This window comes from Gadus chalcogrammus, chromosome 7 (genome assembly GCF_026213295.1).
Source record: "Gadus chalcogrammus isolate NIFS_2021 chromosome 7, NIFS_Gcha_1.0, whole genome shotgun sequence".
Classification (NCBI taxonomy): Eukaryota; Metazoa; Chordata; class Actinopteri; order Gadiformes; family Gadidae; genus Gadus; species Gadus chalcogrammus.
Genome location: NC_079418.1, coordinates 24,959,124 through 24,983,790, shown reverse-complemented (window position 1 = coordinate 24,983,790; position 24,667 = coordinate 24,959,124). Strand labels below are relative to the sequence as shown.

The following is a 24,667-nucleotide window of genomic DNA, read 5'->3' as shown; positions in this document are numbered from 1 at the left end:
TGACTTTGTGTGTCTTTGCGACAGAATTTATTTTACAAGAAAAGGCGGAGATGAAGAAACTGGCAACGAAACAGACAACAAACCAGGTGAAGGGGATTGCAAAAATTTTGAAAACCATCGGTATGAACTGCAACGGTCCCATTCTAGCCTGATCAAAGTAGATAATAACATCATATTGTGAGTAAAATATTTAAATGACCATGAATAACTATTTGGCCACTAGAGGGAACACTTTGACCTCTAGAAAGCTGTTTTAGACTATAATAGCAATTTAATTCATACAATGAGGCGACCAATAGGCATCTCTTCATAAACATGGACTTAATGTAATGGTTGGATACCGTTGTCCATTAAGACATATGTTTCGATACATCACACCTTTGAGTGATAACTGATAACTGAGTAGAATTATTAGTCCATGGCATCCTGACCCAATAGGCTTAGATTAATTGGTAAAAACATGTATTTATGGAAACTGTTTTATATGGTTGGGATTCAAAATGCAGCCTTCAATGAGATAATTATAGTGTGCCTCATTTATAGCATGCCGCATTCATCTTGCAAAAAACATTATTGGGTCAACTCCATCAAGGATTTTCAAAACATTTGTATTTCTCCTTATGCTGATCAAATACCATTTCATGACTGGATCCACACAACAATGAATATTAAACACCATCTATTTGATTTGAAAGGGAAGTCTCTGGTTTAAGCTGCAATATCTTCATCCCCCCTCTCACACAGAAAAGGAGATGGAGAGGGTTTATGTTAATTTTATTCACAGCCATTCACATTGACTACGATCATCACTTTGACAATGCATTTTATTGACGTGTGCTTCTATGGAAGAAAAAAAAGGTTATTTCACATGTAAACACATTTCATAAGGTCACTTAAATGTTGCAAAGAGTGTAGCTGAATGCACAGCAGCAAGGTGTTTCTCCACTTGATTTCATATTTCCTCTATTATCTTGCTGATACTTTAATGTAATTCTTATGGTTGTGTGCGGAGAATGCCTGAACAATTCACAAGCATGCACATGAACATACCCCCGCAGCCTCCGAGACGTTTCCTCTTTAAAATAGGCCTAAGGCAAAGCAAGATGTGTTTTAACTTGTCAATAAAGGTCAAAAGCAATTGAAAGAGAACAAAACAAGTCATTCTTTGATCTCTGTAAGGCCAAACCAGAAGCACTGAGCAAAGATACTGAAAAAAATGGAGAATTAGGATCTAGCGTAAAGAACGCATGTTGGTTGATGTCACAAGAGATAACTTTGCTTTCTTTAGCTGTAACTATATTTGTGCAGCCATCGTATGGCAAAAACAAATGACTCAATTAGTTGAAGCACTTGAAAGTATTCTCTCTTTGGATGAGGACTATTTTTGGCCCACATTGCATAGTTTATCTTATATCATCAAGGGGATTCCAGAGAATTGATCATCTCATTCATGTGTGTTTTAAATTTTGTTTTGATACTTGGATAACGTCACCTTCATTACAACAGCCGGAAGGTAACCATGACCAAATCACGTGGGCAGTGGTCTTCGTTTGTCCACATTCACATCACATAGCAGTCAGAGAATTCATAGCTACCAAGTGCTCCTCTTGTCCTTAAATACTTCATTATTAATATACTTAGATAGATCTAAATAGATCAAATACATGAATACACAATATGCATTTGCATATGCATGCAATGAAATGCATACACACAAACATATGCATCCATGACCCAGAACAAGTGAGAAAGCAAATAGGTCAAACAAGTGGTCACTAAGCCTATAATAGAGCTGGTCTTTCAGACGATGATGAAGTATAACTGAACCGTCCCCCACTCAAACAGAGTTAGGGTTTCAACAGCTGCATTTCTTTCATTATTTTGTTTTATCACCATTAACAGGGACAATGGTTTTACAGTATCACACCAAGTATAGTGATAACCCATTTGACAAACATAAAATATAACTTCAGTCACTGAACCACTACAGGGTGAAAAGTAGTATGTTTAATATTTTGGATTTTATCGACTACCATTACTTTAACAACGGGGGAAATGCTACTCTTATATGAACTAGTTTGGACCAGTTTTCCTGATTGTAGAGTACCGACATCTGTTACTTGTTGCGTGACCGAAAGTAGGCAAGAACAAAACCCCAACATTTTCTCCATTATAAAAAAAATAACCCAAATAATTCAGCTGAATATCAAATGTTCCATTAACTGTATAATGGCGTGCGCTGGCTGGGTGAAGGCTCAGGTCTTTTCCAGGCCGTCACCATCCATGTCATCATGTCAGTACCCACTTTGCATCAACATTTATCCTCAGAGGCCCGGGAGGTCAAATTCAGAAGGGTCCTGCTTAGGGGGCACTACACAGATGCACATAGTTTAGCTGCCATGGGGGGGCCACACACACACACACACACACACACACACACACACACACACACACACACACACACACACACACACACACACACACACACACACACACACACGGGGGGAACGCGACCGCTGCCATCCATATCTGGCTGGACAGGAATATTATTAGCTTGTCGTCACTCGTGGGCAACACTGATATGCTCTGACACGGTGCGTATTCGTCTCACATCAGCGCCGGCACTCACACTAAGAACACACGACGGTGTTGCCAATTGACAGAGACGTCAAGTGTATAGCATCTGGTTATTTGGACGGAGAGAGTATTATCAATATATTTCAGGCCCTATCAGGAGGCTGCTGGGAATAGCCGATTCTTGATATGACACAAGTGACGTACGGTGGGCTTTCTTGGACTGGGCCGTTGTGAAAAGATGTCCCCACAAACATCACTGTAATGGCCACCAGCTTCAAAACAATCATCCATTTGAGAACCATCAGTCAAGATAGGTCAAGTCAATTGAGGACGTTGTATTGTATTGAATTAACAAGTTCAGTCCAAAAAAAGATTATCTCCCCCCCAGAAAAAATGTATGAAATGAAAGGCCGATTAAAGTTTTGAATTGTAGCAGTCAATCCCTGTATTAAAAAAGAAACAAAAAACAAAACACTTTTACATCAAATTATTTGAGGCAAACACGGGCATGCACAAGCATGAATGACCCTCCCTGGGCACAATTCAACCCTTTAACCTGGGTCTCAGTGTGCTACAGGGCTTGGTAGGAGCAAACGCATGATACATCATTCAAACGAAATGCATAGGAAAAAATGCATTTGTTTCGTTTTTTTTGTAAATGACCCTGAGTGAACAACAACATGGCAATGTTTGGTTCGATTCCTGACCTGCACAAGGCAATTATTTTTCTTGACGTATAGCAGACCAGATTCCTGGTCCTCTATAGTACAGACATGCATTCTGAGTTAAATACTTCAGAAAGAAAAATTTTAAAAAACTAGCTGGATCCTATATGGAGAGGAGTACAAGTAACCGCCACAACTGCACTCCCTTTCAAAATAAAATACTTGAACCGAAGATTGACTTGAAATGCTTTCCTATTCTTGAGATGCTTTCTTATAAATCACAACATAAGGCTTTTGAAATAACGGCACCCTCACTGCAATGATACACAGACACATTTCAGGGTCTGGAAACACTGAAAGACTAAACATTTAACAACAGAAAAAAAATGCTGCTTCATGTTTACCACGGTACACAAGAATCTTTGAAGCCAAGCATTTAAAATAGGATTTACATGAATAAATAAAATCACTCCCTTACAGACGTGTGACCCAGCACCGTTCATCAAAAAGCCAATGGTGGACTATTTTGGGGTACTCCTATAGTGTTGCATTTGTGGTATTAATCTACATTGGGCAAGAAAGAAAAAAAAATCTCTTTGGAAGGCAGTCTCAAAAGGATAAAAAGTGATGCTGCATACATCGCCGGCCAAAGAATATCACCGTACACGCCCTATATCAGGTTAACAATAAATACCATCTGCTATAAATACAAACATTTTCTCAATTGCAACCTTAATTTAGACAACTGTATCTTTACCCATTTTGTAATAAGGAGTGTAAGACAAATGAACAACAATGGCAGTTTGTCTGATGACAAGTTGCATTATGGTTTGGTGAAGCCACATGGACGTTGGCGTCTCCCAACCAACTATTACAACCATAATGCCCGCCGTAGCTGTGCTTCTTAACCCAACGTCACTCTCAAATGGTGACATGATTAAAAATAAGATTCTCTAAAACTCCCAATCGGGTGTCATTTGATGCATCGCTTTCCCTTCCCATTCTCTCTCTAGCAATAAAGTGGGATGGATCCCTGCTCCCCGCACCACACCTCTTCATCTCCGTGGGCGTGTCATGGAGGGGTCTGAGTAGTCTCCGGGGACTGAGTAGTCTCCAGCGCGAGAGGAGAGGAGGAGAGGAGGAGAGGAGGAGAGGAGGGGTGGGGGGTGGGGGGGCAGACCGGTCTGCTCACAGTTTTATCGGTTTCACCTCCTTCCCCCATGTCTGGGTCTTTTTTTTGTTCCGAGCCAAGTCTCCCCTACGTGGGGGGGTTACCGGTAAGGGGTCTCGGTCGGGTGGGGGCTCGGCCTGTAGAGCTGCTGCACCCGCACGGGCCTCCCCCCCGCCGCCGCCGGCCAGCCCCCGGCCAGCTGTCCGATGACGCGCAGGCCCACGGGCTGGCCGTGGCCGCTGGGGCTGAGGAGGTGGCCCTGGCCCGGGCTGGGGAGCTGCTGGTCCAGGTGCACCGGCAGGGGGGCCCCGCCCTGGGGGCTCAGGGCCTGGCTGGGGCGCGGCGCGGCGGAGGGGCAGTGGGGCAGCAGGATGGCGGGCGTCAGGCCGTAGCGCAGGTGGAAGACGCGCAGGGGCCCCTGGGCCACGAAGCCGTTGGGCCGCACGAGGGCCTCCGGCGGGGCCGTCTCGGGGTCTTTCCTGACCTCCGGCACGGCCTTCTGGAGCGCCGGGGCGGGCTTGGTCTCGCTCGAGGGCCGCTTGGCCCGGCACAGCTCCTGGACCTTCTCCACCTGGGCGCGGCGGACGTGGTAGGTCTTCCGGGAGCTCTGGAAGGACTCCAGGAAGGACTCCAGGTTCACGCTGCCCTCCATGAACCTCTCCAACAGCTCCTGTGGAGGAGAGTAAGGGGTCATCAGAGGGGGACGACCGGACGCAACGAGACCACAGGATTTGTGAAACCACCTTGGAAGTGAGAATGTTTTTACTCTTTGGTATAAGTGGCTGGAAGGTTTAACCGGCGAACTCTCCCATAGTTCAGGAGTATTATGATTTCATTGAGTCTGGCTGTGGTCTGGGGAGACTGGGGGAAAGCCCGTCGATGAGGGTGGCCCCAGGATGGGGAGGCCTGGCACGGTGCCCAAGCAACACTGACAGATTAAATACTTCAGTATCATGTTCCTGGCCAATTTGTGCATAATCATTTATTCTTTAAACAAGTGGTGGGATAACTAATTTCGCATTTACCATCTCCCCCGGACAATGATGAAGGTTTGTTAACACATTAACACCAAGACACTACACTCCTAGCCCTGCGGGCTGTTGTCTAACACGGCCGACGCAAGCAACATGTGCTTGGAAAGGTAGTAATTAAAAGGAGTTTGCGGGAAATTTAGTAAATCATTACTCTTGGTATAGAGTAGGCAAACAAGTGGAATATGCACACTTTTGGCAGTGTAGGAATGTATTTTAATAAATGTTGGCATGTAAAAATATGCCTGTGATGTTCAATAACCTTCATAAAACGTTAACGGCTAAAAAGCAAGAAGGCTAGCAAGTCTTTGATCGTAGAAGTAAGGTATTTAAATGCATTAATAGGATCTCAGATCCCAAGTAAGCAGACTTTAATATTAAGGCAGATGGGCTTAAGAAAGTATGAAAATTGTTAAATATATATCATTTTCCATTGCACCAGGATCCCTATAAACCTTGGCCTTAATCCCTCCAATATTCAAATGGTTCTGCCCTAGCAGAACCCCACTGTCAAGTCTTTACCTCAAACAGCGCCAGTTGGCTAAAGTTACAGGGGTTGAGGTGGGCCCACAAAACTATTCATTTCACGTATTGGCCTGATTCGTATGCACACTGTTGCATTTTAAAAGTCAACTCTCTAGAGGATGTTTATTAAAAAGCAGAGCTACCATCTGCATGTCTGTCTGCACGTTCATATTCAGCAAACCGTCCTCCTAACTCCGTTATCCAGGAGGTTGGAACATATCCCAGATTACTATGGGCGTGAGGCGGGGAGACTCCCTGAAAGGGATACTAGTAATTGACAGATCATTTAGAGAGTCTAGGGCCTAGAGCACCAGGGTGAAACCCACGTGAAATGTGATGCAGATAGGATCAGGGTGCAACTGAAAGGGTGTAGGAGGTGTGGGCCATTTGGCCTTTGCCTTCGGAGATATGTTGGTCTCCTTGACAAAAGTAACGCACAATGGTCACCAGGCAAATGCTAGTGAAACCAAAAGTGATCCTAAAAGCCAATTCATACAAGACCTTAGCATAGAGTACATTCGTTTAAGATTTCAGGTTTGGATTCATAGCTGTATATGAAGAGATAACTCCTGAGAGGAGGAGTTCTCACGCTGCCCTGAAACCTGATAGCGCTTTGAACATTTTCTATCGCCTGTACCCAGGGACCAAAATGAACAAATGCCATCAGCCTCTAGATTGAACCATTAGGCCGTTTTTTGCAGGGTACCACTGTTTAACATTACAAATGACAAAAAACGTTGCAAAAATAATGAATTCAACAAATCTGCCAAGCTTGTAAACAGCTCTCCCAGCTTGTGAAATGGCCCCTTTAAACCCCAGACTGTATATGGGTTGAATCCCCGGGACACCAAAAGCAGTGTCATGATAATCATCACAAAGAAAAGGAAAAGTCGGCAGCAGGACCGCCATGTCTGCTGGCGAGGCAACACAACCCAATCCTGGCTACAGCCTTCACATCCTGCGAGCCCTCAGAATGCACCGGGCTAATTTCCCAGAGCTTAATGAGCGGCTCAAGCTCGACATGGGGAAGGGATGTCTCAGAAATCCAACAAGATTTATGTGGAAAACAGTTGAGCGAGGCAGAGCAACATCCTGTGTTGTTACAGCCCGCCGTGGCGTGCTATAGTCCGTGATGCCTGACCCACGCACGTCGGAGACAGAAGTCGGTCGATTTCGGTCTGCTTTACCCAGCCCCTCAGTCCCCGGAACGGCAACAGGCAATCGACAGTTGCTTTGCGTCCTGCATATTTTTGTGAGCGACAGGAAACGCTGTACACACATCTGCAAAACAATTGTCCAGATGTTCTGAGCTCGTGGGAGCAGCAGAGCCAATTAAGCGCATCCCGGACGTGGCTCAGCGTTGGTTCTATCAACAGGTTTAAAAAAAATTAAATAATGGTGAGGCGTCAGCCTTGCTGTCAGGAGACAAACAAGGATTTATTTCATACACATTGTAAGTGACAGGCCTTGTATAATGGTCTTTGTTGCCGTCAACCACTTGCTGTGTGAGGAAGCAAGAGTGGATAAGGAGACATCCTTGATGAGACTTTTGCATTTGATCCTTGTTCTGCTAATGGACAACCCCCTCCCGATGATGAGAAACATCTCCTAGCGCACCCCGCTGCCATCAAATGGCAGCAGTTTGCTGTTAAGTAAACCTTTGGTTACGCGGTTACCTTGGGTTCCGACTCCACATTCCTTGCTGTGGGAACGTGTTCCCGGAGATCTGCTAGATATTGGTTTGAGGGAAACGTCCACTCAGGAGCGTTTCGTTGGCAGGGTTTTTAGTTGAGGGGCATTAAAAGGGTCTTGCTTAATGACTGCCAACTGTATATTAATTAAGAAGAGAGATATGGATGGATGGATGAAAGAAAGAAGGACCGCATCTTTAATACATCCAATCAAATATACAGTAATTCTGCTTGGGCCATCTCTGTAAACATTAGGTGTGGATAAGGGTAGGGGCCGACTGGGCTGTGTCACGATGCCAGCTCTATGGCTCAACAACATCAGTATGGGCTCCAGTTCGGTCCAGATTTTCACAAGCTGAGTTTTTTTTGTTCCCTGGTCCAATACGAATCTGGCAAAGCAGGAGACATTTCCTCGCAGATTTTGCAAACGATTCCTGTAAAGACGTGACCCTAAAGGAAACTGACAACCGTTTAAAGGCTTTTTGGGGGCTTCAAAATGAAAGCACATATTTAATATCATAGGATTATGGCCTTTGAGGTTGATATTTAATAGTAAATGCAATTATTCTGTAGTATGTGCTGCCAAGTGCATATCATTTACCCGGTGTGTGTGTGTGTGTGTGTATAGGAAGAAGAACTACATTTGCAGTGTGCGTTCTTCAGTTTAAGAGGGCTAGTTTGGACAAGTATAAACCTAACATAGATTTGTTATGATGTAAATCCACAACATTGGGATTATGTGGAGGTGCTGCTGGATTAAGTCATGATCGTAAAACAGACATGAAGCCCTTGGGAAGAGCAACACCAACCTACCTTCTGTGTTTATGGAACATTTCCTGTATTTTTGTCTCGCTGCAAGATATGCCATCCATCAAAGCAACATCTGTTTCATGTGATGTCCCTTTTAAAATCTGCACTCGCTATTTCTTACTTGAAAATGCCAAACTTTGTCTGTTATCTTTTTTTAAAGAATGGGGATATAATATCCACTGAATGGCACGGTAAATCGCCTCAAGCATCCCTATGTGATCCTGCTGCGGCTAGGGCCCCCATGGTGGTGCTCACTGTCAAGTGTCAATCATTCTCTGGACAAGAAGGTGTCATTCAAAGACAGTTCAAGCTATTGCTTGTGGCACTTATGAATCAAGCGCTTGAGCATGACACACAAGGGCAGCTGGGCCTGAAGGCTCCTGGGCGATAACAAACCTTCTAAGTTAAACTCAGCTTCTTTTCCAGCCCTCAATCAATGTTTCGCAGAATATCGTTTTAATGGAACTCCCAATGCTATCCCTACCCGGCTCTCGCCTACAGTGTTTTATATTTCACTGTTTTCTCGTATCTTACGGTTTCAGTTAGCTGGGTCGATGTTATCAGATGCGGCAGGGCTATTGAAACAGAGCACCATATCGCACTTTTAAACACACTGTTCGAATGTAGGTCTGTCATGCATCTCTATAATTTATAACTTGTTTTTTTTTACATGCCTTATCTCCCTAATTAATTATTTATAGTATACCGCCCCCCTTCTAATGTTTCGTTTTATGCCAAACACATTGGATCATTGCACTTATGTTGTAAAGAGCCAATGAAAGGACATTTATGGTTACTTATTGTTGACAAAGGCAGAGCTTGTAAACAGTGTTCTGCATCAGTACCACTTCTAGGAAGTTATCATAACAAATGCCTCCGTTTTGAATACCTAAATATTGTCGAATATAATACTCTGTCAAACAAATATGAATGACGGATATGTAAACGGGCTGTAATCACATGTGCATAACATCGGTAGGACAGTTTTTTGTGTTGAATCCTTCACCTCCGATTGCTCCTCGGCCTGCGCCACCTCTTCCCGCAGCAGGGTCTGGGCCGCCTGGGGGCTGCTCCTGGGCCCATGGGTCTCTGCCAGGACAAAGAGAGAGACCACTGATTCATCTGATAACATGGGATAGGGAGGGGGGAGAGGGGGCGGGGCGGCTTGGTCGTGTTTGTCTTGATGCAAGTTGTGGAGGGGTTAAGGGAAAAAAATAATAATACAAAGCAAAACTGTCCAATGGATGAGAGAAGAATAGAGATGATAATAAGAAAAGTTCTAGGTCAACAGTTGCATATATTAGGTACTTCTTTCACAGACCACGTGTTTTTCACATCCAACTTATTTTGTTCACTCCTTTATTCGTCTTTCTCACTCTTGACTTTGATGTACACATTTTCTGGTTGTATCCTCAAACAGGACACATCCTGTGTTTTCGATGAAACAAAAGAAACCAGTGGAAAACGCCCTAAAGCCTGTCTAGGCGAGGATTTCCGAGACACAACACATGAACATGCATGCCCCCTCTCAATTATTTATGTCCACAGCAGTGCAATGGGGGGGGGGGGGGGGGGAGGAACACGGCCCACTCATAAAGAAACTGGTCACAATCCATTAGCTCCATGCGGCTGGGTAAAAAGGTGTGGCGTGTGAGGAGGGGATGGCGAGGAACGACAGTCGTGTTCCTAGCTGCTGGCGAGGGAAGGGTTCACTCAGCAGTGAGGGGCGACCAGCGGGCTGCTGCGATGACACCGACAGCTCCCGTGCCTCGCAGGGATGTGTGCGGACATGTGTGCATGTGGGTCGCTCCTAGCGGTGCCTCTCAGGGGACGACACACACTGCCGTGACGCTGATGCGACCTAGCATTCAGCGTGGACTAAGCAAGTAGCCTCTTGAGAGTTTGGGCACGGGGCCGTAAAACAAAATAAATCCTTCTAGACAAAAAAAATAAAAAAGTAAAGCCGAAAGGGTGCCACCCTTTTTAACAAGCCTTCGTAGACGCGCCACGCCCACTCCTGCCCCCTGATTGACCTGACCTCCGAGACCTCGCCGCCAACAATAAATAAACCAACACCACTCCACTTCCAGGGGTCTAGCCTCTTGCTTGTAGGCCTCACTCTGCTTATGTAGATACGATCAACGTTCGCTCATGCATGATGAAATCGCCTCTGGTTTGAGACCCCCCCCCCCCCCCCCCCCACCCTCACCCCCCCGATCCTGATGTTAGAGATCTAATGAGGGCTGACAGACAGGCAAACCGTGCGTATGTAGAGGATGTATGTGACCTAATTTCCATAACTGGGGGGGCGGGGTAGGGTAGGAGTAGGGTGGCAATTGGTAAAGATAACTCGGTCAGCCCGGGGAGCTCATGTGGTCGACTACAGCTCAGCGCTAGGAGGATAGTGGCGCTGGGCTGAGGGGTGACAGCACAGAGCGGACTGCTGGAACAGACTGCGCTCCACAAGCCCCGAGCGCAGCTGCGGTCAGGGCGGGGAAAAAAAAAAGCGAGACAGGGAAAGGCAGGACCGTGGAGACCGCATTATGTGGAGGAAACACATGATGGGGAAAATGATGACGCCGTTCAAATGTAACAAAACAAAAATCAGAACTCTCATTACAAAAAGAAAATAAGGTGCGATAAGCCTTGGGGCCTTGGGCTTACGGGCCGAACTGCAGCGCGCGCGAGAAGAGAAACGCACTGACATTTTGCTCTACGTGGTCACACACTCCTCCTGTTGTCTATGGTGACCGGTTCGCCGGATGAGTCAGTGGGTGTGCGTGTGGCCTTGTACAGGAGCGCGTCACGCCTGCGTGGTTTGGTGTAGCCGGCCCGTTGAGGGGGTGTCGGGTGGCGTGCAGCAGGGCCTTGGCAGAGCTCTCGTGGCAGACGACGACACTCGGATATGAGGTGACCGTACCAGAAGTGCAAAGACAAAAGCATCAAACACAGGTCGAGGCTCATTCAGGCAGCCGGGGGCGTGTTGCCTAGTTGGGCCATTGCATTTCCCTTGCTAGACTGAAATCAAGGGAAAGGCCGAGATGGGAGTTACTCAGTTTCGCACTGCTTCCAAGTTAAGGACTTTACAACTGTGGTATCCAGGCAACATGCTTCGTGAAGCGCCACGCAAGGACACTGATTGTGGGGGGGGCGTCCGCCACAAGAAATACAACGTGACCCTGCTGTAGACTGACAGTAGCATTTGTTTTCCAGCTAAGAAAAAAAAAAAGTAAGCTGTTGGTGTCAGCATGGAACACTCTTTATCAATGCTAACTGGCAGAGTGGGGCAGAGGAAGTGTAAGCCAAGAATAGCCGGGAGATGTTCCTGTGAATGCCGACTGTACACAAATAGGTCACCGTACTGTAGACGAGTCTTTGATGTCCACATTTGAGCGGTAATTGAGGGGTAAGTCTAATCATGAATTATGCATGCGTGGTAACATCAAAGGGGAGTGGTACCGTAATGGTCACCACAATTTTAAACTACGGCAAACGTGATATGAACCGAAATTCGGGTGGCAGGTGGAATAGGATGGTGCCAAGTTGCCTTTGAACTATTTCTGGGTTATCTCTTCCAATGAAGGGCAGGCCCACAGCTAGTGGTGTAGGGTGGATATAAATACCAACTGAATTTTAAATCTGAAAAGTACTGAACTAAAGGAAAGTCAGTCGGAAATGGTGCCGCTTTGACGATTCTCTGAAAAAAGACACCATGGATCTGTTTTCCCCTTGCTAGCTCATTTCCATAACCATATATTATTCACCTGTTCAACAATGTACACAAAGAAAATCAACCATTTGACATAAAACACAAAATCCATGCAACCCCAGCAAAGACAATTTTGTGATGCAGTTCACATATGCTCTCAAGGAGAATCCGCACCTCAACCAATAATATCTTCAAATGTTTCTGCCCCCACTAATCTAATAGAGTGTGTTTCGTCAATTTCAGATATAATCAATTTGAATCAGATACCGCCGACATTTTTCCTGCCGTCATGTCCTGTTTAACTTGCAAATAAATTCAGCTTCTTGGCATCTCACGACAATACAATACTTTGAAAAGCCAATTCTTAATTTTGTGAACCATTATGTTCCAATCCAGACTTGTATGAATAATTGAAAACGCACCGTTGTATGTATTAAAGGTGGGTAAGGGAATATGAAATGTGCCACCACACACATTTCAGTCAAATTTCCCAGCGAAATAACACTGAATGGGAACACTTCCCCCAAAATGAACCAAATGCTCAACCACATTTCATTGCGTAAAAGGTGTGCGCCTAGTCCATGGGTATTGTTCAGTGCGTGTGGTGTGCACAATAAAGGCCCCCCTTCAGCCATACATAAAGGGACTTATGGCAGTGCTGACACAATAATGGAATGAACACATATTAATGAGAAACATACTCTATGTTTATATAACTTGGAGGCAATCATTGGGCAGTATAGGAGGACTTTAACACATGCATGCACAGCAGCCGCTGTAGACATGAAATGCCCCCGAAACTGAAAAGGCTTTCTCCTTTTGTTTGATGCGGGGTGATGGTGATGCTACTGTAGTATTAGACATTTCATTAGCCAAAAGTAGTCCTGCACGCTGGTTGTTGAACAAAGCAGAAAATGTGAATGGGGGCCCAAAAATCATTGGGTTGAAATTACCTCATAAAAACGACAATCTGGAAAGTACATGGACCTCACAGGTTTTTTTTGATGTTCATGTACAAAAGCCGCCATTCACCAGTAATGATTCAATGAGACAATAAAGAAAATAACTTTGTGGCTGCTGCTTCCTGATAGAACCAATGTTCCCTTTTTTGAAGGGATTAAAATGGCTGAGGGGAGTCCTTTGTTCCCCGGCTGACAAATGTGTTGGTTGAATACCCAGGGAAGTTGAGCATAAAAGTCTTGCCTAACGGTTACAGTTGCCTTTGTGAGGTGAAATCAACCATAATCCTAGTGCGAACACCACACCCCTGTCAGACTGAAGACGGCGTAATAAGCACACTGGGGTGTTATCATCCTCGTCGACCGCTCAGCTCCAAACGCTCGAGCTGCAGAACCTAGTGTTCCTCCCCTCCATTCCTTCAAATTCAATATATTGAATTAACATCAACGCTCCAATGAGAGTAACCATAAAACCAATATATCGCCACGAGGCCACTGCTGCAACCTAGGGTTTTAGGGAAATAGCCCTAGTTGTTTTGTGCATTAGATGAGGGCTTAGGGAAGAGGACTGCCCTTTATTGATTTAAGGCCACTTTATAATATGAGTCAACGGTAGAAAATCCAGTGGGGGACCGATGTAGCGCAACCACCACGTGTCAGCATTAAGAGTAAATGTTCTTAAAACAAGTAGGAATGACTCAACATAACAAGTCCAGAACCGTTAATGTTCGAAAACTGAATGACCATATCCACCAGAAGGAAACCGCTACTGCTCCACAGATGTAACCATAGACTAGGAAGATCAGATAATCATTTTCTTGGGGGAAACGGGGACACCCAGAGGGGTATGCATCAGTGGAGCTTGGGCGCAGCAACAACAGTACGGAGAAAGATAACGCTAAAACTCGCCTGGAATGATTCCATTACTCAGGAATGTAAATCTGTTTCACACTTTTCACACTTGAGACCAGGGGGGAAAGAAAGAAGGGGGAGTAAAGCGATGGTGGGATGGTGTGCTTGCGTGTGTGTATGTGTGTGTGTGAGGGGGGGGGGTTCACGTTTTACTCTCAATAACCTAGCTGACCAGCTGGCTCCATCGGGCCAAAACCGTGGTCGGCCTTCATGCCACATCATCGACTACATGTCTCTCCGCTGGAATGAATAGCCTGGAGAAATATGACGAGCCCGTGCTCCGCGCGGCCATGCTGCGCCAAACCAGAGTCAGATGTTCAGAGGAGGAAGGAAGGAAGGAGCTCCACACCCAGCCTTCTTCGCTGGGGGGAGTGCATGGGCCATGCATGTGCTCACGGGTTGGGTGCGGGCGTGTGTGTGGAGCAGGAGAGCAAGGGGTGGAAGGCTTTTTTTTGTGTGTGTCACAGGAAGTTTGACATTCCACCCAACTTCCATCGCTGGACAGCAGCAGCTGCTGCGGCACTGAGGAATTGATTCAGAAAAAAAAAATAGACACTTTAAAAAGGGTCAGCTTGAACTCGAAGAGCTCCATCCAAGAATGCGTTGAAAAGATAGGAAAAACAACATGAAAAACGGCCAAGATCAAAGCGGCGGATTAACAAGCAGTTTTTCTTTGTATGAGGTAGGATTTATCGCGCTCATTTTTTTTTTCAAACAAGTTCATGGAAAAAGGCATCTGCTGCTAATGCACCGCCGTCTGAAGAGTCTGCCGTTTAATACCAGAAATGTAACGAGGCTGCCAACACGTGTGGTCCTTTATGTTCCTGATGTGCGAGGGTTACAGAAGACCAAACCAACATACTGTATCAACACAGTTTGCCCACATCACCCCAGTCTTAGTACAACAAGACTTACTGGACGTTGCTCCCCGGTCCCCAAGCATGACTTGACTAAACAAAGACAAACCCCTCTTCCAGCCCCCCCTGGCTCTTTTCTACTCTTGCAACAAATTCCTTGACGACTTCTGCAAACTCCCCACTGGCATCCGATACGTTCCCATGACCGCCAGTCAAAGCTATGCTGAGGCTTACGCTGAGCAGTTGGAGAGCCGCGTCTCACTGGGGGGAAAAAGAGTGTAACTGAAGCAAACACTGAAGAGAAACCCACTGCAACCGCCGCCGCCTCATTCATTGGCTTTTAATGAAGAAACTAGCGGGGAGGCTAGCTGGGAGACGAGACGGGCCTTTTCAAATGTCAAGGTTTCAATGTTGGGAAAGGAGACGAGAGAGAGAGAGAAGCCAGTAGAGTTAATAAAAAGTCAATGTGCCCCTTGTCCAGTTTTGAGGACAAGTACAATGGGCTGTGGGGTGGCGATGAACTGAGAATTGGGGTTACAGGGAAATAAAGACAGGGGCAGTGGGGTCCCTTTCTTGTGTGCGGTATGGTCACTACCCATATCCACCATAATATAATCCCCTCAAGCATACAAGTGTGCAGGGCAAAATGGGAAAAAATAAATAGGAAATGTGAAAGTCTCTTTTTCAAAATTCACAGCTAAAAGGCTTTTATATCTTAATGGCAATTAGACTGTGAGATAATGCCAGCTACTCGGGGGATATCGGCTGCCTAATTACTTTTACCATTGCATGAGATTCAAGCCAAAAAAAAAGGTGGCATTTCATCCAAGCTCCTCTCATGTGCCAAGTGGTCACTGGAGACAGAATCCAAGAGCTTAAAAAAACGGAACCGAGAAGACGGTTTGCATTTGGCGAATTAAAACGGTCGAGTTGAAAAGATAATGAGCCAGTGAGACCTTTTCTCCCTACAGACGCACTAATCTCCCTGTTGGATCCCAATAGGTGGGCTTCTCTGTCTGCACAGGTGCAGACAGAGGTCTACAGTCCAAGCCCACTGGTTCTCACCTGCCAGGGTCGGGAGTTTAAACGGATGCCGCCACAGGTCCGCTTAATATTGAGTACGTCTTGTCAGGGTATGGATAAAAACCCATTAAAGCACCAAGAAGTGTATGCAGTCAAGGTGTATGCAGTCAATGAACCTTTTCACCACAGGCTGTCAGCCACACTGATCAAATGTACTTGATCCTTTTAATGGATGATCCTTGAAATCCCCATGCGAACCCAGAGGCGTTCCAACTAATCTGCCGACATGCCACTCAAACAAATCAGCCTCATGCAAACCCTCTCCGAGTTGCTCCTCGGCGCTTCTTGCTTACCCAGCTGCTTCCGTTTCTCCCGGCACACGGTGGTCAGGTCGGAGAGCTGGCGGTACTTCTCGGCCAGCTGGAGCTTGCCGGTGTTGAGCGGCGGCCGGCGGGCCAGGCTCTCCTCGGCCAGCCCCCGGTTGGAGGCGAGCAGGGACTCTCTCTGCAGCTGCAGTTCCTGAAACTGGAGGAAGGCGGAGGGCGAGCTCGTCATTGTGTTCGCTGTAGAAAGCTAAGAGGAGATCCCTTAAGAGGCTTTGACCAAAAATGAAATGGGTTGTCCGATGTCTTTCCGACGTCATGGCTTTTTTTGGGGGGGGATTCAGGTATCTTTTTGTTACATGACCGATGGTCTACCAGTAACCTGTATTGTGAAATGATTGAAATGGATTGGTTATTAAAACAAACGGTACTTTGAGTCCTTGCGTGTACTTTTTTCATCTACATTTCACTAAGTGTCAGCGCCATCAGTGAAATTGTCCGTGATGAATTGCACAGAGATCCATGCTTCACAGTCAGAGCTACAAGGTATTTTTTTGAAAAAGGATAAAGTATTCAACATAAAGCTAAAGTACATAGATATCACAGTAATAGCAAAGTAATTATAAATGCAAGATTAATTCTGTATTTAGTCTTATGAAATGACCTTTCATATATGCATTAATTAGGCTCAAAGAAGCAAAGCATATACCCCTGAGCAGTACTCATTTGCACAGGCTATGCTGCTAATACGTATATTTTCTCTCATGTCCTTGCTTCATAATATAACACTTCAACCAGAAAGCGAAAGAGTAGGATTTAGAATATAATGTGGCTAGATGACCCAAACATTATTCCCTTGTTCGATTTGGTCTGTAATATGTATTCCATTCAAGTTCTGAACTAAATGAATGCAATAAACAATTAGGCAGGCTCTGGGGCAAGTTCTGCTCCTTCTGGATCAGTAGAGAAACATCAGAGTGCACAAGAGCTCATTTCAAAAGCGACCATGCTGCAGTTACACCCTGCAGAAAGCCCAGCGCCACGCAGTACTGACAGCGCTGCCACGTCAAATCACTGTGACTAAAACCAACAGCTCGGGCCAAGCAAGCGAAGCTCTTTAAACCGCTTTGAAGATGACAACAGAGGAAAACCTCCTGTCCACTCATATAAAAAGCAGAAAAACGCAACAAGGGGCTTCTTCACTGGATGGGGGTGGATGTCCCGTAACACGTTGTTGGTGCTGGTTTGAGCACGTCTGATCCTTCCGACAGGAGGACACCGGCCCCGTCCCAGGATGCATCTGTCCCATCTTGCCTGGTGTCTTCCATGCACCGTGATCACATGAGGAAGCCACCGCATACTTAGCTCACTTCCCACACTCTGCGTGTACGAGCGTAGTGGGGCCCGTGCACAAAAGGCACGGCGTGCACGTCTGACAGCTGCTTCACTCACAGCAGATCTCACGGCTCGCACCGCGGAACAAAACAGCATAGAGCGGGGAGCGCTTCATTTGTCAGAGCATGCCGGGGTGTCGGTTTTGACGCAGCACATCAAACAAAAATGGAATTCTACTAGAGTTCCGTTCTAACGGCATTCCTTTAAGAGGGTCCGAGGAGGTCTTTATGAATCGTGGTGACTAATATTGCATTGTATACGTTATGCATTGTCTGGCCCCGGCATGAAAGAGAACAAACACTATGTCTCAATGAAGATCCATCAGAGCTGATTTTATGGGGATCTCAGTGCACTTTATTCTTACCAAAGTCTGGCTTTAGAGCTCACCATGTAATTGAAAAAAAAAGAAAAGGCCTACAAAGAAAAGGTTATCCGCTGCCCCACACATCGACAGGATTGTTGTAGATCAGAAGAAGGAAACGCAGACAAAACAATGAATTCCCAAACTAAACGACATTGACCTTGAAGTGGAGCGAAGCTTTTCTACATCTCAACAGGAAACAGCATCAAGGGGGGGGATTCTTTTAAGCCCCCAGCACACGAGTGGGCCCGACTGTCGCTTTCAGAAAGAACATAACTCCAAAGCTCCCTTCTGGGATTTTATTGGTCTGTCTCTGTTCCATCAATTCTGCAGAGTCAGACACTTCTTGCCATATCCTTCTTTCCAGACAGTGCCTGTCTTCAGAGCCCAAAAGGGGCATTTTCTCTAGAGTTGACCACACCATGTCACCAGCTACTTGAGCAACCAACCCATAAGGAAAAAAAAAAAGGAAGAAGAAATACACTTATAAATGTGCGCCTATGTATCTCCAATATATTTGATCAAGGCATTCAGCATTTCTTGCTGCATGACCTTGCGATGAGTCATGGAATCGACATGCGGCTTCATTGACCACACTTGGCCTTTGATAATACAGCAGGTCCCCTCTCCTGACCACAACACCATATTATTCTCTCTGCAGCACTCCATTAAGCCCACACAAAGTGTCTTTGTTCCATTGCCCCCCCCCATCCCCCCCCACCAAGAACCCCAATCAATTTCCCCTTATCATTTTACGACCTTGGTCGCGCTGTACGCCAGAATGCTTGCCACTGCTGCATTCTCCTTATCCAGAGAGAGCTGCAGGATGCTTTATGAATGTACCGCTCGTCTCCACGCGGCGTGTAACAAATGCCCGTCGGTCACAGAACACCCGGGTCCGTTTAACCCATATTCAAACAAAGGTTTTTTTGTAAATGTATGATAGAGAAAATAATGTAATCAAAGAAAGAAAAAAGGGCACATCCTGGGGGCACACAGCACAGAATAAGTTATCTTCCTGCGACTCTGCAAATGATGACGGATCACCTTTAGACAGTTGAGAGCTGTAATTTAAAAAGAAAGAATAAGCACCCCTCACCATGAACCGATTGTGACCCTTCCATTCCACGCCTTTCTTTGTCCCATTTCGAATGTGTTCAGTCAAATTATGCCTTCTGCTAGCCCTTAGGGCCAAGAGCTTGCATTTGACATTTGGGGTACTAAAAAGTTCAATCACACTGATTCCCCATCACGGACCAGACATCCAGGGAGCACTATGCATTTAAGGAGACAACAACGTCAGCAAGTCTACCCTCCCGGCGAAGAGAACAACCCCACTGTTGTCTTCCCCGGGAGGACATGTTTGACCACATTCAATTTGGTAAACTGGTATTTTGCTGCTCCACCTTTGAAAGCTCAAATATATATTGTCCTCACTGAGATCCCAGGCTTATTAGGTCTGTGCAACCTCAAACCACCTTCTGGAGACACATGGCTCCTTGCGAGGCTAGTGGGATTCGGGGATCCACTCCCCGAAGGGGGAATCCATGGTTTCACTGGAAAGTTTGACAGATTTTAAGGGCCTGTTGAGGACACTGAAGAAGTTGTCGGTGAACCGGCTGACATCTTCACATACAGCGGGTGTGGACAAGGGACAAGGTAGAACCTAAAATGAAGACTCCACCAGAAACAGTCCAATGGGTTTTATAGTTAGTTACTATCAAGGTTAGCCATGTGAAAAGCAGGGGGTTGGGAAATGCTATAGGACAATGCTGTGAGTCAGCGACCAACCGCAGGTGCCTTTAAGAATGTGTTAGATGACCCAGAGACCCCCATAACAGGGGATGTGGGGTGTGATGCGTTTACCTTTAAATCCCACTACATTACTCAAACCAGTTATATGGTGTAGGCGTTTTTGCACAATTGACAATCGGCATATACTGTAGTCATTGTACACGAATGACGTCTCTTTGTTGGTATGCGTTGGATGCTCGTTTGTATTCATACGTGCACTGAGATCCAACGGCTCTCTGTAACATTTACAAAGGCAGTATGCTCAAATGTAACTTTGATGGAAGGTGCGCGTACACACACACGCGTACACACACACACACACACACACACACACACACACACACACACACACACACACACACACACACACACACACAGAGGCGGGATAGCCTGTGCTTCTTATAAGATTGTTGTTAAAGCACACACATGCAAACAGTTAAAATCCTGGGCGAAACGTTCTTATTCACACAGACAATAACGATGGCAAAAAAGATGCACAGAATGAAACATATCGCCACTCAAACGCCCATTGGATGAGCCAGATATGTAATTGTACACACATTGCACATCGCATCATGTGGAGAAGGGATATTAACAACCATTTTTGGCACTGGCCATATCATATGCACACTACAGCAATGTGTCCATATAATCCGTTAAGAATTAATCACACACTTTAACGTTACCTGGAATCATGAACAACACGTTTCAGTTTTTTTAGTTAAAAGAGAGGACAGAGGAGAATAAACGATACCTTTTCATTGAGATTAATGATTTGGTCCATTTTGTCCTCATTTTGTAGAAGCTCTCGGAGTTCGCTGGTGCTCAGAGCCCTGTAGCCGTCAGGGCAAGAGTTTGCTTCCTTTAGGTTGGACATTGTATTTCTTCCCTGCGTTTCGGACGATTTGAAACATAAGCCCGCTCGGTTACATTTCGTTCACGTCGGAATGCGAAGTGTGCTCCGACCGTAGACTATCTGAGAGACTGGCAACCCCATCAGAAACCTGAGAGACAGCTCCCACTAGTGTCCGTGCAGCATCCGGTTCCATATGCACTTCCGTCTTGAGCTGTTTTTTCTGTATACGTTTTGTCAAAACAAGGGTCGTTTTTGACACACGTAAGCCAGACATTCGGAATCGAAACGAATGAGAGGACTGACGTGAAAAATTATACTTTTATTGGCATTGCTAGATGGATCGGTATGACGTGTACGCGAAGTTGCAGGAATGTAACCAGTGGAACTAAAACCTCTGATAACAAGCGAGCCTGCTGTGTGTTTATGACCCTTTTGTTGGTTTTTACAGTCAATGGTTCCCAATTAAAGTTACTCATAGGAATACCTTTCCTCTGTGCTCAATGAGTTAACTCAATGAACCTATCCAGATGTTATTTAATTGCCTTTAGGGCAGTATAGACTTTATCACAAGTGTGTTCACACATTTAAATTGTATCTAATTAATTAACAAAATAATATCTGTCAATTAGTATCACTATCTCTCCATTCATCTGCTCATCCATCCATCAATCCTTTAGGGCAGTGTTCGTGATTCACATGTCTCCACACATTAAATTATATCTATCAATGTGATGCAATAGAACAATAGAACAAAAGCATTTCCTAAAGCAGCTCTTTTATTTTAATGAAGTACAGGGGAAATTGTTGCTATTCATATGTGTGAGCCACAGCAGAATCGATAAAAAGCCTTAAATTATATATTTAAAGCTGCTGCTCATATACGGTACATTCAAATGTGCTGCAACACAAACTCATGAATGATTGACCTTAATGCAGTAGGCTTATTCATACGTTGAGCATTTTGAAAGGGTAAAAAAAGGGAGTCAATGGCAATATTGGCTTTACTCAATGCCTTAATTTAATTAGTTACGCACAGATCTAGGTAGGCTATTAAATAAACGTTGATACAAACATTCTGTACGAACTCCTTCATAATCGAAATCCCATCCATGTCTTCCCTCTAAATTATCCTACGTCATCATAATCTTCTCCCTGGTTGTGGTTTTCCTCCCCAATATCGTCGTAGTCCTCCAAAGACATGTCAACTGAAGGACAGCTTTGAGTTGTCTTTGTCGGTGGTGGAAGAACCATTGCCTCTTCTTCGTCCACCTTAATATACTCGGGCAGTTCTCTGATGCTCTCGTAACTATCTAAAATACAAAAAAGACAAACTATAAAAGGCCAAAGTATAGGTACTGAAGCTGTTTATATAAAAATAAGTATCTCCAACATTGAAATAATATATTTCAATGTGATAACATGGAAGCAGTATGATAGGACAAAGAAGTTACAGCTTACAAAAAAATAAAAAACTGTTATAATAATCCATATTTATAATTTTCGAAGGCTTTTCCCTCAAGATGAAATGTCAGTTCTTACCACTATCAAACTGAGTCCTCGGTGGTAAGGGAGGCACAACCTCTTCCAGCATCTTTGATAAATATATGTTGTTTCTGGAAATGCAGAAAAGAGGGCATTAGTATGTATAAGCATTCAAACATAATGATGGATTGCTTGATTTCAAACTTAAGTCTTTACTTTGCAAGTTTTCTTAAGATTAAGAGAATTGTGTTATTACTGACTATATCTCAAAATGATATTTTACCCTAAATAAAACGTTAGATATAGGTTCACAATGTTCATGCACATGACAGCAAGTTTACCTAAATTCTGTAAGTGTAAACCGTAACATCATTTATTTAAAATACATACACATAAATAAATGCATAAATAAGAAATGGCCAAATAATGAAACAAGAATAAAAAAAGTTGACCTATATAACACATGCTGGAAGTCGTATAGTCAACAAGTCTGAAAGACACTACAAAATAAAAGGGCACCTGCAGGATGCTATGCCCTGACTAAACCAATTCGCCATACCCTGCGCCCCTGACATCCCACCCCTAACTCCCGGAGGCGAACCAGGCCTAGCACTGCAAAAGACACCTCAGCGGTCAACCATCATCAAGAAGTTGGGGTTAAGGGGACAAGGAGGGTTCATTGTAAGACAAAGCAGCTTCTTAAAAACAGAAGACGATGACAGAAGGGGCATTTATAGAAGAGGATAAGTGATATGAGAACTAGTGCATATCTTACTCGACATTCAGTACAGGGGGAATGCAGGGTTCGAAATATCCTTTAGATGGACCTAGAAAAGCAAAGAAAAAAATGGATGAAATAATCACAAAGACTTTCTTTAAAGTTAAATACACAGGTAGAAAAATACTTTAAAAGGTATGGTTGCTGCTCATCTCAAAATTTATTTTCATTTAGCATTAAGGTCATTTCAGAAAGAGGAAAAGGCACAGCTGCATGACATACCACAATTTGGAAGAACAAGCTTGAGACCATTTATTAAATCACCAAAGGACAGCAATATACTTAAATAGTAAAGTTTATGAATAAAAACACAGGATGTTCACTTGCTGTGTAATACAAATCAATAACAATAACAAAGGAACATAGACATGCCTTAATTTTGTGGTTATTACATAGATAAGTAAGTGCAAGACAATTACATAAACATGTAAAAGGGGATTCAATGAATAATTAACTCTTGTAACACCAAAGGTAAGGCATCCTACATACCTTTACGGATTATATACTTGTTGATTAGAAAGAAGATGAGGATTACCACCAAAGATGCCAATAGTATACCTATTAGCATCCATATCAACATGTGTTGCCGCCAAAAGTCCATTTGGTGCTCTAATCAAAACAAAAATAGGCAAAACAATTTTCTCATAAAACATTTCATTGTGATTTCCGTTTATTACATATGTGACTCTGTTCATAAGTATAGTGTGAAATAAATGACCTGCCCCTTCCCTTTTTTGTCAGCTGACTAAGCTTCAAGTTTTTTTGAAGCTTACTATTTTTAGAAGAGAAGATAAAAAAGAATGTACATTTAATTACGACTGTCAAAGTTTCGACAATGATTTCTGGTGGAAATCCAAATAATTGATATTGTAAAACCCAGAAAAGGCACTGAATGGCAATATTATAAAAGTTCCTGTAAAATGTATGGATTTTCAGTACTAAGGTGTGAACACACTCTCCAGTTTACCTCATTGCTCCCAAATATGAGGAATGACACACAAACACTATGCATTTAAGACAGGGAAATACACTATGCACTACATCCTCTAGCAGCCGATTCCTGTGAAGTTCCTGTTAAACTCTGACATTCTGCTCTAAAAGAAAGAAGTCCTACTCATTCACCTCGACCATTAGTTTTACATTATTGAGGTTATTATAATATTATCATTGCCGCATAATCTCTTTAAAATGCTTACCTTTTCAGGACAGGGATGCCTGGCTTATTATCACATCAACCGATGATTTTTGAAAGTAGAAGTAAGAATTGAAGTTTTCATTGTTGGAGACCGGGGTTCTGAGATCTGATCTTAGCCTAACTGTCGGCTAATTTCCGCTGCGAACATAAGGAACTTCAAGAAGTTCCCCCTCCCGCCCCCTTAACACGCTGCAATGACTTCAGTTTATGTTTGGTGTTTTGTGTACTGTGTGTGAATGTTTGAGAGGTTAAACGCAAACAAGCTTTGTCACATGCGCGTGTGTGTGTGTGTGTGTGTGTGTGTGTGTGTGTGTGTGTGTGTGTGTGTGTGTGTGTGTGTGTGTGTGTGTGTGTGTGTGTGTGTGTGTCTGTGTGTGTGTGTGTGTGTGTGTGTGTGTGTGTGTGTGTGTGTGTGTGTGTGTGTGTGTGTGTGTGTGTGTGTGTGTGTGTGTTTGCGTGTTTGAGAAAATGTTTTAGGAATTATCTGTACATTCATGTAGATGCAAAACATCGTGTATTTTCATGGGTAGTAATTCATATTTAAACAAAAGTG

General features: G+C 44.3%; 1 protein-coding gene across 1 annotated transcript; it reads right to left on the bottom strand.

Moving 5' to 3' along the window:
- Positions 1 to 495: 495 nt before the first annotated feature.
- vps37d (VPS37D subunit of ESCRT-I) lies at positions 496 to 24,331 on the bottom strand. Its single transcript, XM_056594466.1, has 8 exons — positions 24,116 to 24,331; positions 23,409 to 23,528; positions 22,917 to 22,968; positions 22,199 to 22,272; positions 20,558 to 21,969; positions 16,284 to 16,455; positions 9,477 to 9,559; positions 496 to 5,083 (listed from the first exon to the last, which is right to left on the bottom strand). The coding sequence occupies exons 5-8, from the start codon at positions 20,678 to 20,680 to the stop codon at positions 4,514 to 4,516; spliced, it is 948 nt and encodes a 315-aa protein (XP_056450441.1). The 5' UTR covers positions 20,681 to 21,969; positions 22,199 to 22,272; positions 22,917 to 22,968; positions 23,409 to 23,528; positions 24,116 to 24,331; the 3' UTR covers positions 496 to 4,513.
- Between the last annotated feature and the right edge of the window lie 336 nt (positions 24,332 to 24,667).

Bases quoted from the DNA above. Each gene is read 5' to 3' on its own strand.
- vps37d (XM_056594466.1), bottom strand. From the start codon at position 20,680: ATGTCCAACCTAAAGGAAGCAAACTCTTGCCCTGACGGCTACAGGGCT. The intron at 9,560-16,283 runs GTAAGCAAGAAG...TTGTCCTGGCAG, and splicing joins GGAGAAACGGAAGCAGCTGG to AGACCCATGGGCCCAGGAGC. The intron at 5,084-9,476 runs GTGAAGGATTCA...TCTCCTCCACAG, and splicing joins AGGCCGAGGAGCAATCGGAG to GAGCTGTTGGAGAGGTTCAT.